This window comes from Bos mutus, chromosome 21 (genome assembly GCF_027580195.1).
Source record: "Bos mutus isolate GX-2022 chromosome 21, NWIPB_WYAK_1.1, whole genome shotgun sequence".
Taxonomy (NCBI): domain Eukaryota; kingdom Metazoa; phylum Chordata; class Mammalia; order Artiodactyla; family Bovidae; genus Bos; species Bos mutus.
Genome location: NC_091637.1, coordinates 13,324,412 through 13,343,723, shown reverse-complemented (window position 1 = coordinate 13,343,723; position 19,312 = coordinate 13,324,412). Strand labels below are relative to the sequence as shown.

Below are 19,312 nucleotides of genomic sequence, written 5' to 3'. Positions count from 1 at the left end.
CAGGTCCTGGGGCGGCTCAGCTGCTCGAGGCAGATGCCAGCGGAGACAGGCAGGACAGGGCGCAGGAAGGAGGCCCAGCGCCGGGCAAACGGACAGAAGGAGAGGCCCTTTACACCCAGGACTGAACTGTCTGCGGCGGCAGGATTAACAGACACAGGCCAAACCCTGGTCCCAGGACACGGAGAGTCCAGGGAGACCGACCATCCTGGGGTACCCAGGACTGAGGGGGCTTCTAAAGACACGGGACTCCCAACTTTAAGACTAGAAATTCCTGGCTCCACTGGAATGAGTTAGTTGCCCTAAAGAAACAGTGCCCTCAATTTCAGGCAGGCTGAATGCAGCCAGGCATTGAAACAGTATGACGCCCCAACCCCTCAACCAAACATAAAACCTGGATCCTCTAACAAGGGCCGGGCGCATTGCACCCAAGAAGGACATGTTAGCAGGAACCGTATGACCTCCAACACAGAAAGTGGTCCCCATGCGATTCCCTCACCTCCACAGAGACCTGGACCCAACTGCCCCATCTCACGGAGCGTCCTTATCTGAGCCTGTTGATCGTCTCTGCCCAGTTCTCCTTTGGCACTGGGGTGACTGCTAGCAATTCCTCCAAGCTTGCAGCAGTTTCCCTTCCTAAACCTGACGACCAGAGATCCTCTCCTTATGCCCCAGCTCATCCTCAGGGCCAAAGGGTCAACCATCCACAGGACTTTACATCCCACCCTCCCTGGGAGCCAGGGCTCAGCCCTGCAGATCCCTTGGCGTGTCATGCACCAGCCTGCAGGCTGGCTCTACTGCCACCTGGCTCTGGCAATGGGACTCATTTCAGTCTCTCCCTCTGGGACACAAAGTCCTCCTGGGAGGACAATGATGTGATAAGCAGGTTGACTTGCTTGCACATTTTTGAATGGCAGCTCTCAGATAAACGTTCTCAACTCTAGAATGGCATGGATGTCCTTGGATACTACACAGGGCCTGGGTCTTTGCAAGCCTTAGTTTCCCCATGAGGATTAATTTCTAAAACAACTGCAGTTTAAAAGGAAAGGGAAAGACAGGAGGAAACATGGAAGGCACAGGGCAATAATTTTTCCAACACTGATCCTCACAGTTGAGGTGCATCAGAGCCCCCTGGAACGTCTGTCACAGTATAGACTGCATGTTCCACTCCCAGAGCATTAGCTTCAGTCAGTTCCTAACACGTTCCCGGGGGAGGCTGGTGCTGCTGGTCCAAGGACCACACTTTGAGAACCACCGGAGCTGGAGTACAGCATCCATATGTAGCCAACGGGAAGCGTGCCAACATGTCTACAACATATGACTTTGATGAGTTCCTCTTGGAAATCTGTTTTATTAAGTCAAGGTGGTTTCAAAGTTTTAAAAAGTATCTATTAATTGTGTTTTGAAGTGGATGTTATTAGTGGAAGACTCCCTAAGAAGCCTTTCTTGGCCTCCCGCCACGCACCCCCCTCCCAACTAGACGTGGCCACCCTGTCCATTGGCTGAAAGTACAGCATCGTGCCCGCACACACCCTGACGAGCCGAGGGACATGGAAAGGCTCTTGTCCTTCCACCAGGCCTTGGAGGTGGACGCCAGCCTTGCTCAGATGAGGGCCCCCAATTCTGTCCCCGCGTCAGGACCGCACGAGATGCGCCATGCATGCTGAGAACATGTTAGCACTCTCACAAGCCCTCTCTGTCTAGCAAGAGGTTAAGGCATCTTTCTCCACATAACTATGTCCAATTTAATTTGCACTCCTATGGGTTTACTCCTGGACGCCATTCAAGTCAACTAGCACTGAACAAGCCTATGCTTTCATGCGGCTGTTCCAGAGGATTCCACCTGTCTTTGGAGGGAGAAGCCGGCACACAGGGCCCCTGACTGTCTCCAGCGCTTTCTTTTCTTTTTTCTCAAATGCCCACCCCACTCCCCACCAGACCTGCAGATTCTCTGACTTTATCCCCAAGCAGCCCCTCTGCCATAGGTCAAGAATACGATAGTCCATCCCTTTGTGGTGGAAATGATCCATTTCACCTCTTAAGAGCCTCTCTTCTTGACCCAGGATTCCGGAGCCCACACGTTCTCAGAGCCCCCCGGTGTATTCCATGCGGGCATACTGGAAGCTCAGTTTTCAGCAAGGTGGGCAATTTTGACTAAATGCGCCTGTCAAGGCCTCAAATTAGAAGAAACATTAGCCAGTTGGCATGACAGTGCAACAGCTATCTGCTCTATCTGCCAGGTTTTAGTTACCAGCCTTGAAGCCAAAAAGAAATGGGCTTCTTGGAAACAAGTGATGGAATTCGGGCTGTGCATTATATAACCCACCAGCTTTCCTCAGACTACGGGGGAGATGTTTAAAGTTTTCTAAGATGGAGAAATCAAACAGCAACCCCCTCCACCCCTCACCACCACCCTGGCAGCTCCCTCCTACCTCTGAGTACCTCCTGCCAGCCTTTCCTTTCCTCTCCCTCCAGCCCAAGAAGCTAACAAGTGCTGCCGCTTTAAGAGCGGGAAGGTGTTGTTTTAAGGGCCTCTAAGCCCCCCTTCTCAATTTCAGCTCCAAGCTGAGATCACATCCCCCACGGCAGCCAAGGGACAAAAGCCATTTATCAACCCATCTGATAAAACCTCCAATGGGCTGGATCTTTATCTGGACCAAATAGAGATGCACACACACTGCAAACTCCTGCTCCTCCAAAAGGAGGGATTTCTTTTCTTTTTGAAAGAGGAGGGTCGCTTCAAATTTTATTTTCTTAGTTATTGGGAGGGAACCAAATCAGCCAGACCCTTCTATGGGGGGAAGCAGGAGGGGTGGAAACTGCCTTTAAAAAAAAAAAGGAAGAGGAGGAGGACTCCCTGCTGCTTGACCCGGTATGGAGGTTGTAATATTCCAGGGCTAGGGTGCACCGGATGGGTCCAAGGGCTCTTTGAGGCATTGACACCCTCCATCCTGTCTTTGGCCGGGGCCTCCACAATGGAATCCTGGGCTACAAGCAGGTTGCGGCTCACCCGGGACGCCCTTGGGGCGCGCAGGAGCCGGGTGGGTTCCGGGGAGGAGGTCCCCCGCCCCGAAGCAGGGCTGGGGCGGGAAGGTAAACGGATCCTTTCTCCCTTACCGCTGCGGCACGGTCCTCCCACCGGGAGCCCCAACTTACAGCCAGGCCGGGTCCGGACTGCCCAGTTCTGCCAGTTCCTGAAACCCAGTTGGCTGAGGAGCAAAACAAAACAACCCAATCCCCGGTCTAACTCAAGTCCTTTCTTGCAAAGCTCGGGAGTGCGCGGGGGCTGCGGATTCGTTCCGGCTGCCGAGCGAAGGCAAGCTCTTTGCAAAAAGACACCTCGGAACCCCGCAGCACAATGGAAGTGGCCGGGAAATCCCGCCTTGCATCGGGGACCATTTGGTCCGTGACGCTGGGTTTATTTGTATTTTTTTTAGCAAGGGGAAAATGGATATAAAGCTTGTTGTTTCCAGGCTGTGAGTAGCATATGGCAAAAATGGAATAAACTTTAATGAAACATTATAAAGAAAACAGACCCGGGATTTAAGTTTCGTGCCTTCCCCCTCCCCCCGAAAGGAAAAAAAAAAAAAAGTAAAGAAACTGGAGCGTTTGGGAAGGAACAAATGCTTCTCTGTGGAGTTGGTCTCCCTTCCCCCAACAAAAACAAGAGGTCCCGGCTCGGAGGAATTTGAAAGCAGCGATCTGCCAAAAACATTGTGAAAAACTATGGGGGATTCATTGGAAACAGATGGGCTTTTTCAGCTTTAATTCTGAAATTCTCTCCCTTTCTGACACAATAAAAACAAACAGGGGCCGACGCGGGATGTTATCACACAGGAACAAGGGGCCGGCGGTGCCCAGCCCGTGGGCTTCCCCGCGTGGGCAAGCCCGTGGGGGCGGGACGGGGTCCCGCGGGAGGGGGCGGTCCGGGCTCGGCGGGGACCTCAGAGGCGCCCCCGGCTCCACCCCTGGGCACCGGACAGGTCTGCAAACTGCGGGACGAGAAGCTAGAGAAAGTGCCCCCCGGATCCGAGTCCGTGCCTCCCTTTCTCCCCCTTCTCCGGGGCCCCTAAGGGGAACGTCCCGGGTACCCCCTTTTCTGGGAAGTTGGGAGACGTCCCCGGCGCCTGTGATCTCCCCGCCTGGCTCTTTCTCATTACAACCTGAGAGGGTTCCCCCAACCCCAGGTGCCCACGCGCATCCATCGCGCCTTCGGCTGGACGCGGGAGAAACAAAGACGCGTGGAAACGCGAGGCGGGGGCCCGAGGGCGCCCGGCGAACCTGAGCTCCGACTCGCCCGCAGACCTGTGGCCCGGCGCCGCGAGGAGACCTGGGGAGCGGGCCCCGCGCGCCCAGCCGGCCGTTCCCGGGCTGGAGCAGTGCCTTACCTGCGGGGAAGCTGCAGAGGAGGAAGGCGAGAGTCGGCCAGAATCCCAGGGCTGGTCGTCCTGCCCCTCTCCCCATACCCATCCATCCAGCTCGGCCTGTTACCACTAGCCTCTCCCTGGAAGAAGAGTTCAGGAGAAAAAGAAGAAGCAGATAAATCACGCTGCCGAGAAAGGGCGGCCTCGCTCCGCCGGCGGGAGCTGCGAGCCGGGAGGCTCGGTCCACCTCGGCCGCGGGCGCCCGGCGCGCCCCCCCGCCCCGCGCGCCCCTCCCTCGCCAGCCATCGCCCGGCTCCCCGCCAATGTCGGCGCGGCCCCGCGGCCCCCGCCGCTGCGCGGCCCGCCCCCTCGAGCTCGGGTTTCAGCGCGGCCCGCGGGGGGCGGGCGGAGAGGAGCTGGGCGGGGACCGCGCGGCGGCGCTGGCCTCGGGGACCCGGGGAAGCCGGGGACTGTGGGCGCGCCGCGGCGCCCCGAACCCCGCGGCTGTACACCCGGGAAAGGCCCCAACCCCCCCGAGACGGCCAAGCCCCGCAGAGTGCAAGGATGGCCGCGCGGCACCCCCGCCCCCCACTTCTTCCCTAAAAGTGGCCAGCCTAAGTAGAAACTGAGCTTGAAAAAAAAAACAACCCAGGACCCTTTTACAACTAGACTGCAGTCCCAAAGTCGCCACTGACACCCGGGCTCTTCTCTCACCCCGACGTGTCCCGGTGCAGGAGGCTGAAAAATCCACCTCTGATGTGTCCGGGGTGGGGCAGGTGGGTGGCCCTCCGGATCTCCCCACCCCCCATCTCGTGGCCCCCGAGCTGGGGCCCCCGCCCAACGGAGGCGGCAGGGTAGCGACCCCCGCCCCCACGCCCACCCCGAGGCGTGGATGCTGCGGTCCGTGCACAGGGCCCAGACGCCGGGCACTGCCAGGGCAAGGCCACCAAGGCCGCTCCTGGGAGGGCATCAGGGTGGTGACTTCCTTTAACTTGGTCACTTATTTTTCCAGGAGTAAAATGTCTCCTCCTCAAGATTCCCGAGACCTCGCAGCTGTCTTGCGGCTGTTGGGCTATTTAAAAGAGACTGGCAAGGTCCCCTGAGAAAGGTCTTTTGGATGGAACACAAATAGGCCGGAGCAAGTGTGTTTAGTCAAATTCTTTGAGCGACCCCCTCACCTCACTTCCAAGCCTACTCATCTGGTTCTTTGAAAAAGACTTCTGAGTTTTTATCCCACTCCAATGTTTCTCTTAAGCACTGCGGCAGTCGGTCACTCGCTGCCGGCCGCGAAGGCCGCAGGGCTGCGTGTCTGCCTTTGGGACGCTGCCGGCCTCCAAGGGAGTGAAGATGCAACGGAGAAAGCTCTGGGCGAGGGGAAGAGGACCCTAGATCTGTATGCAACCGGAAGCAGTCAAAGTGCTGAACCTGGCTTCCACAAAACAGGTAGGAAAGAGGACGTAACAGCTCAAGCAGCCAGGCCACGGGGCAAAAGCCAGCCGTTGTCCCCTCAGGGCAAAATGCCATGATGGCCACTGCTGGCCCTTACGATCTGGAGCACCACCATACTTCCTTCAGAAATTTAGGTCTCAGTCCAACAGGCTCTAATTATCATTACCCACTCCCCCCTCAAAAAAGAAAAAAAGAAGGGATTTATTTTAAGCCCCGGTTGGCAAAATGCTAGAGGTTCGTCTAGGGAAAGGCCACCACCTCAAAATCCAGGTCTCAGATTGCATTCCTCTCAGGCCTGGCCGGACTGGGAGCCAGACCCACAATTTATTCTCTAGAATCGCAGGATGGCCTCAACACAGTGAGGCGGGCCCAGAACCAGGCTGCACAGAGGCACCTTTGAGGTCCACCAATTAACACCCTCCCCTAGATCCTGCCTTTCACAAGTTAGTTCTAAAGCTTCTCGCTAATGAGAGAGAAAGGGTCCATTAGCATTCCCAGCAGCCCCACCCCCACACAGCTGCAGCGTCTCCAGGTCAGAGAATGGGACTCGGGAACCCCGCAGGGAGGCTGAGAAGGAGGCCTATGAGCAGGCCCTGCAGGCACTGTCCTTGCCCAAGAGTGGGGGCCTTTGGCTGCAGGACTTTGAGCCTCTACACTTCAGGGTCTTCATCTGTAAGGGGCAGGCTGATAATGTTGTCACCCCAAGACCACGACTGAATACAAACGTACAAAGCAACTGAGCAAGTCATGTGATTTTTTCTTCTGCTTCCCAATGCACATCAAAGTTGTTTACACTGTACTGTACTCTGTTAACTGGAGAAGGAAATGGCGAAACCCACTCCAGGGTTCTTGCCTGCAGAATCCCAGGGATGGCAGAGCCTGGTGGGCTGCCGTCTATGGGGTCACACAGAGTCGGACAAGACTGAAGCAACTTAGCAGCAGCAGCAGCAGTACTCTCTTAAGTATGCTATCGTATTATGTCAAAAAGACAATATGTGTGCCAGGTGGCACTGGTGGTAAAGAACCCACCTGCCAATGCAGGAAATATAAAAGACGCAGGTTCAATCCCTGGGGTGGGAAGATCCCCTGGAGGAGGGCATGGTAACCCACCCCAGTATTCTTGCCTGGAGAGTCCCATGGACAGGGCAGCCTGGCGGGCTACAGTCCATGGGGTCACAGACACGACTGGGCGACTAAGCACTTGCATTGGTATACAGAGGTGGGAGGGAGGGCAGGATGGGGGGCACATGTACTCCTGTGGCTGATTCATGTGAATGTATGGCAAAAACTACCACAATATTGTAAAGTAATTAATCTCCAATTAAAATAAATTTTAAAAAACCAAGACAAACAAAAATACTTTGCTGCTAAAAAATGCTAACCGTTGAGTGAGCCTTCAGTGTCAGGAATCTTTTTGCAAGAGTAACATCAACGATCACTGATCACCTAACAAATGTGTAAGTAAAGAAAAAGGTTGAAGGACTGAGCGAATTACCAAAATGAGACACAGAGACAAAGTCTGTGAAGCAAAGGCTGTTGGAAAAATGGCACTGATAAACTTACTGGATGCAGGGTGGCCAAAGACCTTCAATTTTTTTTTTTTTGTAAGAAAGCAGTGTCTGTGAAGTGCAATAATACGAGGTGTGCCTGTACAATCCGGGAGGGACACTGGGCCGTGGGCGCGCCCCAGCATTCCTGCTGGGGCCTGGCCGCCATTTGGGGAGGAGATCCAATTCCTACAGCATAAGGGCATCATTTGGGCAGGGGATACAAAGGGCTTCCTTCTCACAAGGAGAGATGTGTGAGGCTGAATTTGGACATCGTAAAAGTAGAGATTTGGCTTTCACACAGCTAAGACTATGAAGAGAAATCCAGCCACAAATAGAGCAATATGGGGTTGTGTTGACCTTGAGGAATCTGTCTATACTGGCCAAACCAACCAGCTTATTATTGACAACTCCCCGGCTCTCTGCAAAAATAAGAAATTCTTGAAACGTAGGGTTTGGGAACTTAGCACTCCGTTTGCCATAGAAATTCACTTAACTCTGCGTGTAGCTGACTTAAGACTAACAGCTATCGTTACCTTCTGACCACCTCTGCATTTTCCCTGGAGACTTTGTCATGCTTCGGCTCCCTTTCCCTCAGTCTTGGCTCTGGAGGCAGCTCCACTGAACCATCATCCCTCCGTCTCTCCCTTTCCACCTTGGGGGGTGGTCGTGCTGTGTGATGAATGGGCAGAGGGCTCCTGGAAGGCAAGGTCTACATAAGGTTGAAGCCCTCCTGGGACAGGGATTTCTGGCTTTCCCAGCCTCTGGGGTATGAACAGGGTGTTCTCAAGTCCAGGGCCTGAGTCATCGGTCAAGAAATACATATTTAGGACTAGAGCATGCTAGTCCCTGGGGGACAAAGCAATCAATAAGATAACTCCTGTCTTCTGAACTGCTGGTAGAAATAGATATTAGAGGAAGGTGAGGGGAGAAAGCAGAGGTCAGAAGTGAACAGCTGACTACCCGGGGAAGACTTGACCCAAAATCTTGCAAGGTGTCTTCAAAGATTCATTTTCAGTAAGAATGATAGCAACAGGGGCTTCCCTGGTGGCTCAGTGGTAAATAATCCACCTGCCAGTGCAGGAGACACAGGTTCGATCCTTGATTTGAGAAGATCCCACATGCCTCAGAACAATTTTAAGCCCACGGGCCACAAGGACTGAGCCCACGCTCTAGAGCCTGTGCTCTGCAACAAGAGAAGCTGCTTCAATGAGAGGCCTGTGCACCGCTACTAGAGAGCAGCCCTGCTTGCCACCACCAGAGAAGAGGCTACGCAGCAGCAGAGACCCAGCACAGCCAAATAAATAAATACAATTTAGAAAAGAATGATAATAATAATGGCTTATGCTTCAGTGTGCTCCCACATTATGTCAGGTGCCGGCTAAGTGCGTCACATTTCTAGACACTTTACGCTAAGGCAGGTTCTATTATTATCCCCATTTTGCAGATGAGAAAACTGAGGCTGGATGAACTTAAGTACTCACCCAATTACCAGCTAATAAACTGCAGAGCCAGCCACACCAAACCCCATCCCTGACATGCTGTATGTGTCTTTCATGCCAATGAAGCAAGTCCACACTGGGCTTAAAGTCAACGCAAGACAGATAAACTTAACAATCTCTTTCAATAAGGAATAACAGACTCTGACAGGGAGGCCCATAGGCACCGGGGGCCTCCAGCCCAGTCTAGGGTGCAGCGTGGGAAGTTCTCCCAGTGTGGGTGTGTGCCAGGGGAAGATGGTGGGCAAGGGAGGAGGCACAGGGCAGGGCTTCCAGGTAGAAGGAACACCAAAGATACCATTTACCAAGGTGTGGCTTGTCTGAGGAGCTGGAAGATCTTGATGATGGCTATAGGAGAAAGAGGTGAGGCTACAGAAAGAGTACGAGCCTGGGAAAGCCTCTGCAAGGCCAGCACATGCTCTGCTAGGGTGTACATCTTTAGAAATCAGGAGCTCCACCCAAAGCCTCCTGAAGAAGAGGGATTTATTTCTTTGGTAGACCATCTCAGAGGACTTAACAATAATACATATGCCCAGGTGCCACTCAGGGCTTCCCAGGTGGTGCTAGTGGTAAAGAATCCGCATGCCAAAGCAGGAGACTTAAGAGACGCAGGTTCGATCCCTGGGTTGGGAAGATCCGCTGGAGGAGGGAATGGCAGCCCACTCCAGTGTTCTTGCCTGGAGCATCCCATGGACAGAGCAGCCTGTCAGGCTACAGTCCATAGGGTGGCAAAGAGTCAGACACGACTGAAGCGACTTAGCATGCAGGCGCCACTTGGAGCATCTGAATGTGAATCTCAGGAGGTAGAGCCTTGGGTGTCCGCATATTTAATGAGCTCTCCCAGGTGACAAATGTTAGGGACTTGTAAGTTTTAAGTTCCATCACCCTCCATCAACCTTGGGTGCACATAAGACCCAGGTTGAGTCAATCAGTTCATCCTCTTGGACTTAAAGTCCAGGAAAGACAGAGAAACCAATGATCGCTTTCACTAAAGCAGAGACTGGCATGTGACCCACGCTGACCAATCAGCACCTGTCCTGAGACTGTTGCCATGAGGAAGCACCCAGTTCTGATTTCTGATTCCTCTGTAGGATGGATCTGGGGATGGTAATCTGACAGGAAGGCAAGTGTTGATGAGTGCTGTGGGTTGAAGCTGTATCTGCAGCATTGGCATATATATATCTTTATTATTAAACTTGAATTGTGTCTGGTGAGCTTTTCAGGAACTGATGGAGATTTTCAGGGCTAACCATCCCCACATCACTCTTTAGCGTGTGATTCTCCCTGAAGCTTTGTCTTAGCTCCTTGGAGCCACCTAAGAGCCTGTTCCAGCTATGGGAGCCAACAAAGTCCTAGTTTTGCTGAAATTGGTTTGATTTTGGGTCTTCTCATGTCTAGGCAGATTCCTGACCAACCAGGAGAAAGCTAAGGTCCAATTCTGGTCCCAGGAAGTATTTTTGCCATCCTCAGAAGTGCAGGGATGTGTTGTCAGTTCAGCTCAGTCACTCAGTTGTATCCGACTCTTTGTGACCCCATGGACTGCAGCATGCCGGGCCTCCCTGTCCTTCACCAACTTTTGGAGCTTGCCAAACTCATGTCCATCAAGTCAGTGATGCCATCAAACCATCTCATCCTCTGTTGTCCCCTTCTTCTCCTGCCTTCAATCTTTCCCAGAATCATGGTCATTTCCAAGGAGTCAGTTCTTTGCAACAGGTGGCCAAAATACTGCAGTTTCAGCTTCAGCATCAGTCCTTCCAATGAATATTTAGGACTGATTTCCTTTAGGATTGTCTGGTTGGATCTCCTTGCAGTCCAAGGGACTCTCCAGAGTCTTCTCCAACACCACAGTTCAAAAGCATCAATTCTTCGGTGCTCAGCTTTCTTTATAGTCCAACTCTCACATCTATACATGACTACTGGAAAAACCATAGTTTTGACTAGACGGACCTTTGTTGGCAAAGTAATGTCTCTGCTTTTTAATATGCTGTGTAGGTTGGTCATAGCTTTTCTTCCAAGGAGCAAGCATGTTTTAATTTCATGGCTGCAGTGATTTTGGAGCCCAAGAAAATAGTCTGTCACAATTTCCATTGTTGTGTTGTCAATGGCTCTTAATCCACGGGACTTCCCAGGTGGCGCTAGTGGTAATGGATCCGCCTGCCAGTGCAGGAGGCGCGGGAAATGCAAGAGTCGAGGGTTAGATCTCTGCGTCAGAAAGATCCCCTGGAGTGGGAAATGGCACTCTTTTTTTTGGCTGGAAAAACTCATTTACTGGCAAAATTTCTTGAGCCTCCTCCACTCCTCACATTTGAGTAAATTTTCTCTGTACCACATTTTGAGGAACTCAGTTGTTTAGTGGGACCCAATCCTCTTTTGTAATTATCTCTCAAATTCCTCTATTTTAAAAAACTATTTTTAATTGGAGGATAATTACTTTTAATATTGTGTTGGTTTCTGCCCTACATCAACATGAATTGGCCACGAGTGTACATAGGTCCCCTCCGTCTTGAACCTCCCTCCCATCTCCCACCCCATGCCACCCCTCTAAGTTGTCACAGAACACCGGATCTAAGTTCCCTGCATCATACAGCTCAAATTCCTCTTTCAGACTTCAAGGGCTACACTGAGTCTGGCCATCTCAGATTTGATGAACTAGAGCTGCTCAATCTGTGCGTAACCTTTAAGGTTTTATAGACTTTTGATCATATCACCTTTCTGGCTTCATCTTTCCACGCTGACATCCTTCAAGAACGAAGCAGGCCAGCTTCTTGGGAAAGCCTTCTGTTTGGGTGATTACTCACCTTCCTACAGTTCTGAGGTATCTTCTCTAGGAGAAGGTCATAAAACTGCCAGGTTTGGGTAGAGCCCAGGGAGAGCACTATTTTTGGCTTAGTGTCCAATACCATTTCTGAATGCTTGGTCCTGCATGGCCTTTAGCAAACAAACATTTTGCAAAGACCCTCAAGATTCCTTGGGAGCTATAAACAGCCTGGACACAGTCCGTTATTTCTGGACACAGTCCGTTATTTTTGTAATTTGGATTATGTTTTCCTAAGTGCATTGGATGAGGCTTGCCCCTGTGAAAGCTTAATATGCATCTTCTTGTAAACTCATAAACTGGTCCTGCAGTTAATCACCATGTGTTTGCCATCTCTCCACAGAGTCTGGAACCATTTCATCTGCAGGCCTGGAACCATTCATTCCTCCAGATGATCTATGGACATTTAAACAAAGTCTGGGAGCACTGGCAATCCTTGGGGATCCCCACTGTTTATAATTCTTCGTTTAGAAAAGCACCTGTTTATCATATTTTTTGTTTCCTATCTCTAAGGACAATTCCGATTCATGGCGATTTCCCCCTGCATTCTGGAGGAACTTACTGTTGGAAATGACCTTTGGGGTGGAACTTTGTCAGAAGGAATTTTGAACGTCTAAACATAATTCTTCCCTGTGTTTCTCCAGGCCTATTTCTACCTCCTCGAGGAATGCTAATAGATGATTGGTCCAGTTTCACGTTCTCTTTTCAGAAAGTGTGTTGTGCTTTGGCCAGTTAATTAGGACTTTACAAAGTGCCTGCTGACACTACCTTTTTAGTATCTGTTCCACCAAAGTGACTATTAAATGTGACCCTTCCTGGATGGGTGGGCTTCCTTTGTGGGCAGGAGTCCCTTGGGCGAGGGCCAGTGTGGAAGGAAAGTTGCCTTTTTTGGCCACCGAGATATGACTGCCATCTTTAATTGCCACTTCTCCCTTTCCTCCAGATGGTCCTGGGGTAGAGGGCCCCAGGCTTTCCTTGACCTGTTTGTTGCCATGACGACGCAGGAATCTCCCTGCTTCTCTTCTTCTAAAGTCTGGTTCTCACTGTCCTTACTCTGGCATCAGGAAACCTCTTTACCGTTGATTCTGGAAAGCCTTACAGTGTGTTCCCGTTTTGGCTTATCTTGTTGTTTTTTTTTTTTTTCCCTTTGCTTCAGGCTTCCTTTCTCTCTGTGTGCACACGGCTTTCTTGGTTCTGAGCTCTGTCCCTCACCCTGAGGGATGCTTATTTGTACTAATTAAAACACACAGAATTTTTTTTTTACAATATTTTAATGGATTTTTGAAACACACCTTTCCCTGACATTCCAATGGCTCTCTTTAGAAACTGAATGAATATTTCACCTTCACTTTGAAACCTCTCAATGGATTTAAAACACATTAGCAGATTTTATTTGCTCTTGGACATGTCTTTTGCTTGCCCAATGCCTCAGAGGGTGAAGAATCCGCCTACAATGCAAGAGACCCTGGTTCAGCCTCTGGGTTGGGAAGATGCCCTGGAGAAGGGAATAGCAACCCCCTCCAGTATTCTTGCCTGGAGAATCCCATGGACAGAGGAGCCTGGTGGGCTACGGTCCATGGGGTCGCAAAGAGTTGGACACAACTGAACAACTAATACTCTTCACGTGTCTTTTAATGTCTATGATCAGGTTAGTAAGATCCCTCCACTGCTACAAGGCAGATTCTTTTAATCAGTTTTTCTGTTTCATTCATTCAACAAACATTCACTGAGTACTGGGCTCTGAGCAGGTTTTGGGGGTTCTCAGATGAGCAGCAGACAGTTCGGCAGCCCCCGCCTGGAACCCCGGCGGGGGCAGTCAGATGTGGAGATGAAGAATTCTAGTTTTGAGGACTCTTGAGAGTGGTGTTTGTGTGGTGTCTCAGGAGCCTCATATTTATTTCCCATTCGGTTGCCACAAATCAACTTGGGACTTAACAAGGCTGGGGAGTCTTTCAGAACTGGGGTCTCTGTCAGTAGCTTCTTTAAGGAACTGGACCACTGACTGCAGAGCAAGACATCATTAGCACCAGGTATGGTGACAGCTATGGTGACAGCTACATCACTACTGGCCTCAAGACCGCAACACCATCTGTCAAAATTCCACCTTGTGAACAAAGCACGTCGGACTGCCCCGTGGGGTGGCACCCCTGCTCAGTTCAGTTCAGTCACTCAGTCATGTCCAATTCTTTTCAACCCCATGAATCGCAGCACGACGCCAGTCCTTCCTGTCCATCACCAACTCCCGGAGTTCACTCACACTCATGTCCATCGAGTCAGTGATGTCATCCAGCCATCTCATCCTCTGGCATCCCCTTCTCCTGCCCCTAATTCCTCCCAGCATCAGAGTCTTTTCCAATGAGTCAACTCTTCGCATGAGGTGGCCAAAGTACTGGAGTTTCAGCTTTAGCATCATTCCTTCCAAAGAAATCCCAGGGCTGATCTCCTTCAGAATGGACTGGTTGGATCTCCTTGCAGTCCAAGGGACTCTCAAGAGTCTTCTCCAACACCACAGTTCAAAAGCATCAATTCTTCGGCGCTCAACCTTCTTCACAGTCAACTCTCACATCCATACATGACCACTGGAAAAACCACAGCCTTGACTAGACGGACCTTTGTTGGCAAAGTAACGTCTCTGCTTTTCAATATGCTGTCTAGGTTGGTCATAACTTTCTTTTCAAGGAGTAAGCGTCTTTTAATTTCATGGCTGCAGTCACCATCAGCAGTGATTTTGGAGCCCAAAAAAATAAAGTCTGACACTGTTTCCACTGTTTCCCCATCTATTTCCCATGAAGTGATGGGACCGGATGCCATGATCTTTGTTTCTGAATGTTGAGCTTTAAGCCAACTTTTTCACTCTCCACTTTCACTTTCATCAAGAGGCTTTTTAGTTCTTCTTCACTTTCTGCCATAAGGGTGGTGTCATCTGCATATCTGAGGTTATTGATATTTCTCCTGGCAATCTTGATTCCAGCTTGTGTTTCTTCCAGTCCCCTGTTCAGAGGTCCTCTTTGGAGGACCAGGTTGGCATGGGACATCTGCATGGAGTGTCTGCCCCAGAACCTTCCAGAAGCACACCCCTGCTGGTAGACATGTATGTGCATATTCATGATGCTGGAGAGATATAAAAAGGATTTTTTTTTTTTAAAGAAAACAGAGAGAGAGCAAATTTCCTGGACTTTCTGTTTCCTTCCATCTAATATCAAATTTATTTCAAGAAATTGAAACAGTATTATACATACATTAAAAAAAATCAATTTCCTGTTAAATGAAATAAATTCACTATCCCTGGAGGTCATGACTATTTACAGTTTCATGTGTATCTTTCTAGATATTTCTATATGCAATAAGCACACATAAAGTCAATCAATCAATCGATTTCTCTAGCTAGCTAGCTATCATTTTACCAAAAAGTATTAGCAAGCCCCCAAATGCTCCCTCCCCAGCGGGTACTTCCTATTTCATTCTGTCTCTCAGTGAAATAGCCCTGTAAATCCCTCCACTCATGGCAGGAGCTGAAGAGACTAAGAACTGAGTTCCCCAGCTAAAGGGGATATATGTCCGTAGAGAGATTTAAATATAAAACAGTCCACGTGAACAAAGAAGCAGACTCAGATTTACAGAGAGCCAACTAAGGGTTACTTGTGGGGAGAGGGGAGTGGAGAGGGGCATAATAGGGGTAAGCAATTAAGAGATACAACTTATTAAGCATAAAAGAAGCTTCAGGTATATTGTACAACATGGGGGATATAGTCAATATTCTGTAATAACTATAGATGGAGAATAATGGAGAATAACTTGTACAAATTGTGAATCACTATATTATATACCTGTAACATATAATACTGTGCACCAGCTATGTCGCTGTTGCTGTTCAGTCGCCCCGCTGTGTCCGACTCTTTGCGACCCCAGGGACTGCAGCACGCCAGGCCTCCCTGTCCCTCACCATCTCTCAAAGTCTGCCCACGCTCATGTCCATTGCATCAGTGATGAGTTGGCTGTTTGCATCAGGTGACCAAAATACTGGAGCTTCAGCTTAAGCATCAGTCTCCTTCCAGTGAGTAGTCAGGGTTGATTTCTTTTAAGATTGACTGGTTTGAGTTCCTTGCTGTCCAAGGGAGTTTCAGGAGTCTTCTCCAGCACCACAGTTTGAAGGCATCAGTTCTTCGGTGCTCAGCCTTCTTTACAGTCCAGCTCTCACAACTGTACATGACCACCGGGAAGACCATAGCCTTGACTATATGGACCTATGTCGGCAGAGTCAGCTATACCCCACTTCAAAAATAAATGAAAATAAATAAAATAGTCCACGTGAGGAATGCCAACTGCCTTTACAAAATTACATCCTCTTTTTCTCCTGGACTTAATTCCCATTTTCAAAAACACGTATCCTGTCTTCTCTCATCTGTTAGTAAATCCACATTTACTGCAACTTACACGGTGGAGAAGGAAATGACAACCCATTCCAGTGTTCTTGCCTGGAGAATCCCAGGGACGGGGGAGCCTGGTGGGCTGCCATCTATGGGGTTGCACAGAGTTGGACACGACTAAAGCGACTTAGCAGCAGCAGCACACGGTGGAAGGTAAGTAATCTGCGTCAGGTCATCCAGCTAGCTGAGTGGGGTTTGGGCAGGTCTGGGTGACTCCCAGCCATCACCTGCCACCTCTAACGAGCTCACTGGCCCGTTCCCAGGCACAGAGATGGTGGGTTTTCTATCTGCCTCTACTGACCCTTGTTCATCTATTAATACGTGCTCGTCTTACTCAGGACAGAAGGAAGGATTCCCTTTGAGATGCCCCAGTCTCATCTCAGGCTGAGCTGGAGGCCTTCAGATGATCTACTAATAGTTTTTGGGGTCGCATTTCCATAATGTAAGCCCCTCCTTTCACCTGTTTGTACCTCTCCTTCTTGACCGCTGAGACTCTCAGTAAGCTCCTGGAGTAGCTTCGTTCATTCTTTTGCTACATCTTCCCTTTCTCCCTAGATGGGACTGTCAACTAGTATATAGTTGGAGTTTCATTTATGAAAGTCTTCCTGACTTTCCTCTCCAGTTCTCGTCCGTGACTCCAGCCCACACCTACTAGTTGATCTACAGCTGCCAATCCTGCCTACAAAGGCCAGTACGGAGTGATAGCATTTGTGAACTGCTTACTTGTCAGTGTTGAGATTGAGAGTTTTTATTTATTTTTCTTTTTTTGGCAGCACGGTGCGGCATGCGGGATCTTAGTTTCCTTACTAGGGATCGAACCTGTGCCCCCTGAAGTGGAAGTGCGGAGTCTTAACCACTGGACCGCCAGGGAAGTCCGAGATTGAGAGTTTTTAGACACTGAAGTGGATATGGAGAAAGAGCGAGACCTGGGGTTCGGGGCAGTTCTACGTCTAGCTGCGTGGCCCCTGTCCCATCCTATCTCTGGACCCGCAGCTTCTCAATCTACAGAGTCATGACCTGGGTGCCCCACTCCCCTGGGGGGGTGGTGTCTCCCAGCTTCACAGTCTGGTATCTCTAGGGATTCAGTGACCAGGTATTAGCTCTGTAACTAAATGGCCTTGCCCACACCTGACTCTGAGGAGCCACTCTGGGGCCCCATCTGGACCATTTCTGGGTTCCCCCAAGCGAAATGTTGATGAGCAAGTAGGAAATGTTATTTGAAAAGTGACATTTGTATGTTTTAGTGCCAGCATGAAATTCTTCAGCAATCATTCCCAGCAATATGACCATATACCTGAAACCACACCTTGAAAACACTCAGTAGCCTCTTGTTTTAAAACAACTTTTGGGTGCCTATACTGAGATGCCCCAGGTTCCTACGAGGGAGAACAGGCCACCCAGTATGTTCCTCTTCTCATTCCAGTAAGTTCTTGGGAGAAGAACCAGCTTGGACCCATTTATCCACCAAATGGCAACTGTTTGAACCGACAGCGTGTCTGCATCTCCCCCAACCAGCAGAAGGCCACGGTATTTGGATTAATGAACAAGTAAGTTGGTGCCAAGCACAAATACCATAGGCATTTAGCAATAGGAACAGATAACCAAGTTATTCATCAAATTCAAAACTGTTTAGAATGGCTAATGCAAAGCTGAAATAAAGAAGATCCCCAGCTGATGGGTGGCGGAGAAGGGTGCCAATCTAGGAAAAAATCAATCTATTGCTTTATGTGACATTTTCTCTACCACCATGGTTTTCTTTTTTTAATTTGTTGGAGGCTGACGGAATGTTTTCACTTTTACATTAGAGAGTCAGTATAGCACGCTGGCCAAGAACACAAAGTCTGAACAGATACTCTAAAGCTCAGTTATCCCCAACTGAAAAATGGGGATATACTTTGGCTGCCTCATAGGGTTATTGTGAAGATTAAATGAGTTAACACAGTGATAGACCACTTAGAACAGCTAGGAATAGCGTAAGTGTCGATAAGTAATTGCCAATGTCAGTTCTTGCCTGGACAATCCCAGGGACGGGGGAGCCTGGTGGGTTGCCGTTTGTGGGGTCGCACAGAGTCGGACACGACTTAAGTGACTTAGCAGCAGCAGCAGCATTCTTATATTACCAACAAGAACCATTGTTTTGATGGTAACAAAGTATCTACTATAGGTTACAAGCCTTTAGACCTGTGGGAATTGGGGAGAAATCCTCAGAATTCCCCCAAGGACTTTTATTTTGTTTTTTAAATTAAAAAATTACTTTTTATATAATTTTTAAAGGTCACACTCCATTTACAATTATTACAAAATATTGGCTCTATTTCCCATGTTGCATAAACACATCCTTACAGCCCATCTCACACCCAATGCTTTGTCCCTCCCACTCCCCCAGCCCCACTGCCAACCACAGGTTTGTTCTCTATGCCTGTGAGTCTGCTGCTTCTTCTTTTGTTATATTCACTAGTCTGTTGTATCTTTAAACTTCCACATATAAGTGGTATCATGCAGTATTTGTCTTTCTCTGTCTGATGTACTTCCCTTAGCATAACGCCCCCCAACTCTGTCTGTGTTGCTGCAGATGATGCTTTGACATCTTGGCAATTTGTAAGTAATGCTGCCATGAATATTGGGGTACATGTTATCTTTCTGAATTAGTCCCCAAGGACTTTTAGATAACCTTGACCTCTGGGTGGGTTCTAAGTGCATTATCAGTTATACTCAAGTTTTGTTGAGCAACCACTATAAGACAAAGTCTCTCACGTAACTGTAGGGTCATTTCAACAAAGTGATGGACACAGCTGTGTCAAAATGAGGAGACTGAGACTCAGGGAGATTAAGTGACTTGTCCAAGGTCACTGAGAATATAAATGGCAGGGAGAGGTTCAAACCCAGGTCTTGTGGGGCCAAGTCCAGTGTATTTCCCACCAAATCATAGTTATTTCTCATTCTCACCAGGGTTTACTTTTTCCTGTTAGTCAAATAATATGCTCCATATATATAATGATGGCTCATGATTAGAGATGTGCATATGTTTAGAGATATACTGTTTTCCATAAACAAAGATATTAAAATATTTTAAGAAAAGAAAAAATTTCCTGAACCATCTCCCCTACTGTATCCCCACAAAAACTTAGGAAGTTGAAATAGAGAATTTTTTTTTCTTTCTTTTAGGTATTTTTAGGTCAAGTTTTCATTGAGTTTTCATAGAGCACTTACCTGG

The 19,312-nt window shown here is 49.2% G+C and overlaps 1 protein-coding gene across 1 annotated transcript in view; it reads right to left on the bottom strand.

Annotated features, from left to right (window-relative positions):
* The window catches only part of RGMA (repulsive guidance molecule BMP co-receptor a), a 49,889-nt gene that overhangs the window by 23,947 nt on the left and 6,630 nt on the right, over positions 1–19,312 (bottom strand). The window contains exon 2 of the mRNA XM_070358733.1: positions 4,386–4,501. Coding sequence (XP_070214834.1) covers positions 4,386–4,501 — 116 coding nt within the window. The remainder of the gene's footprint in view (positions 1–4,385; positions 4,502–19,312) is intronic.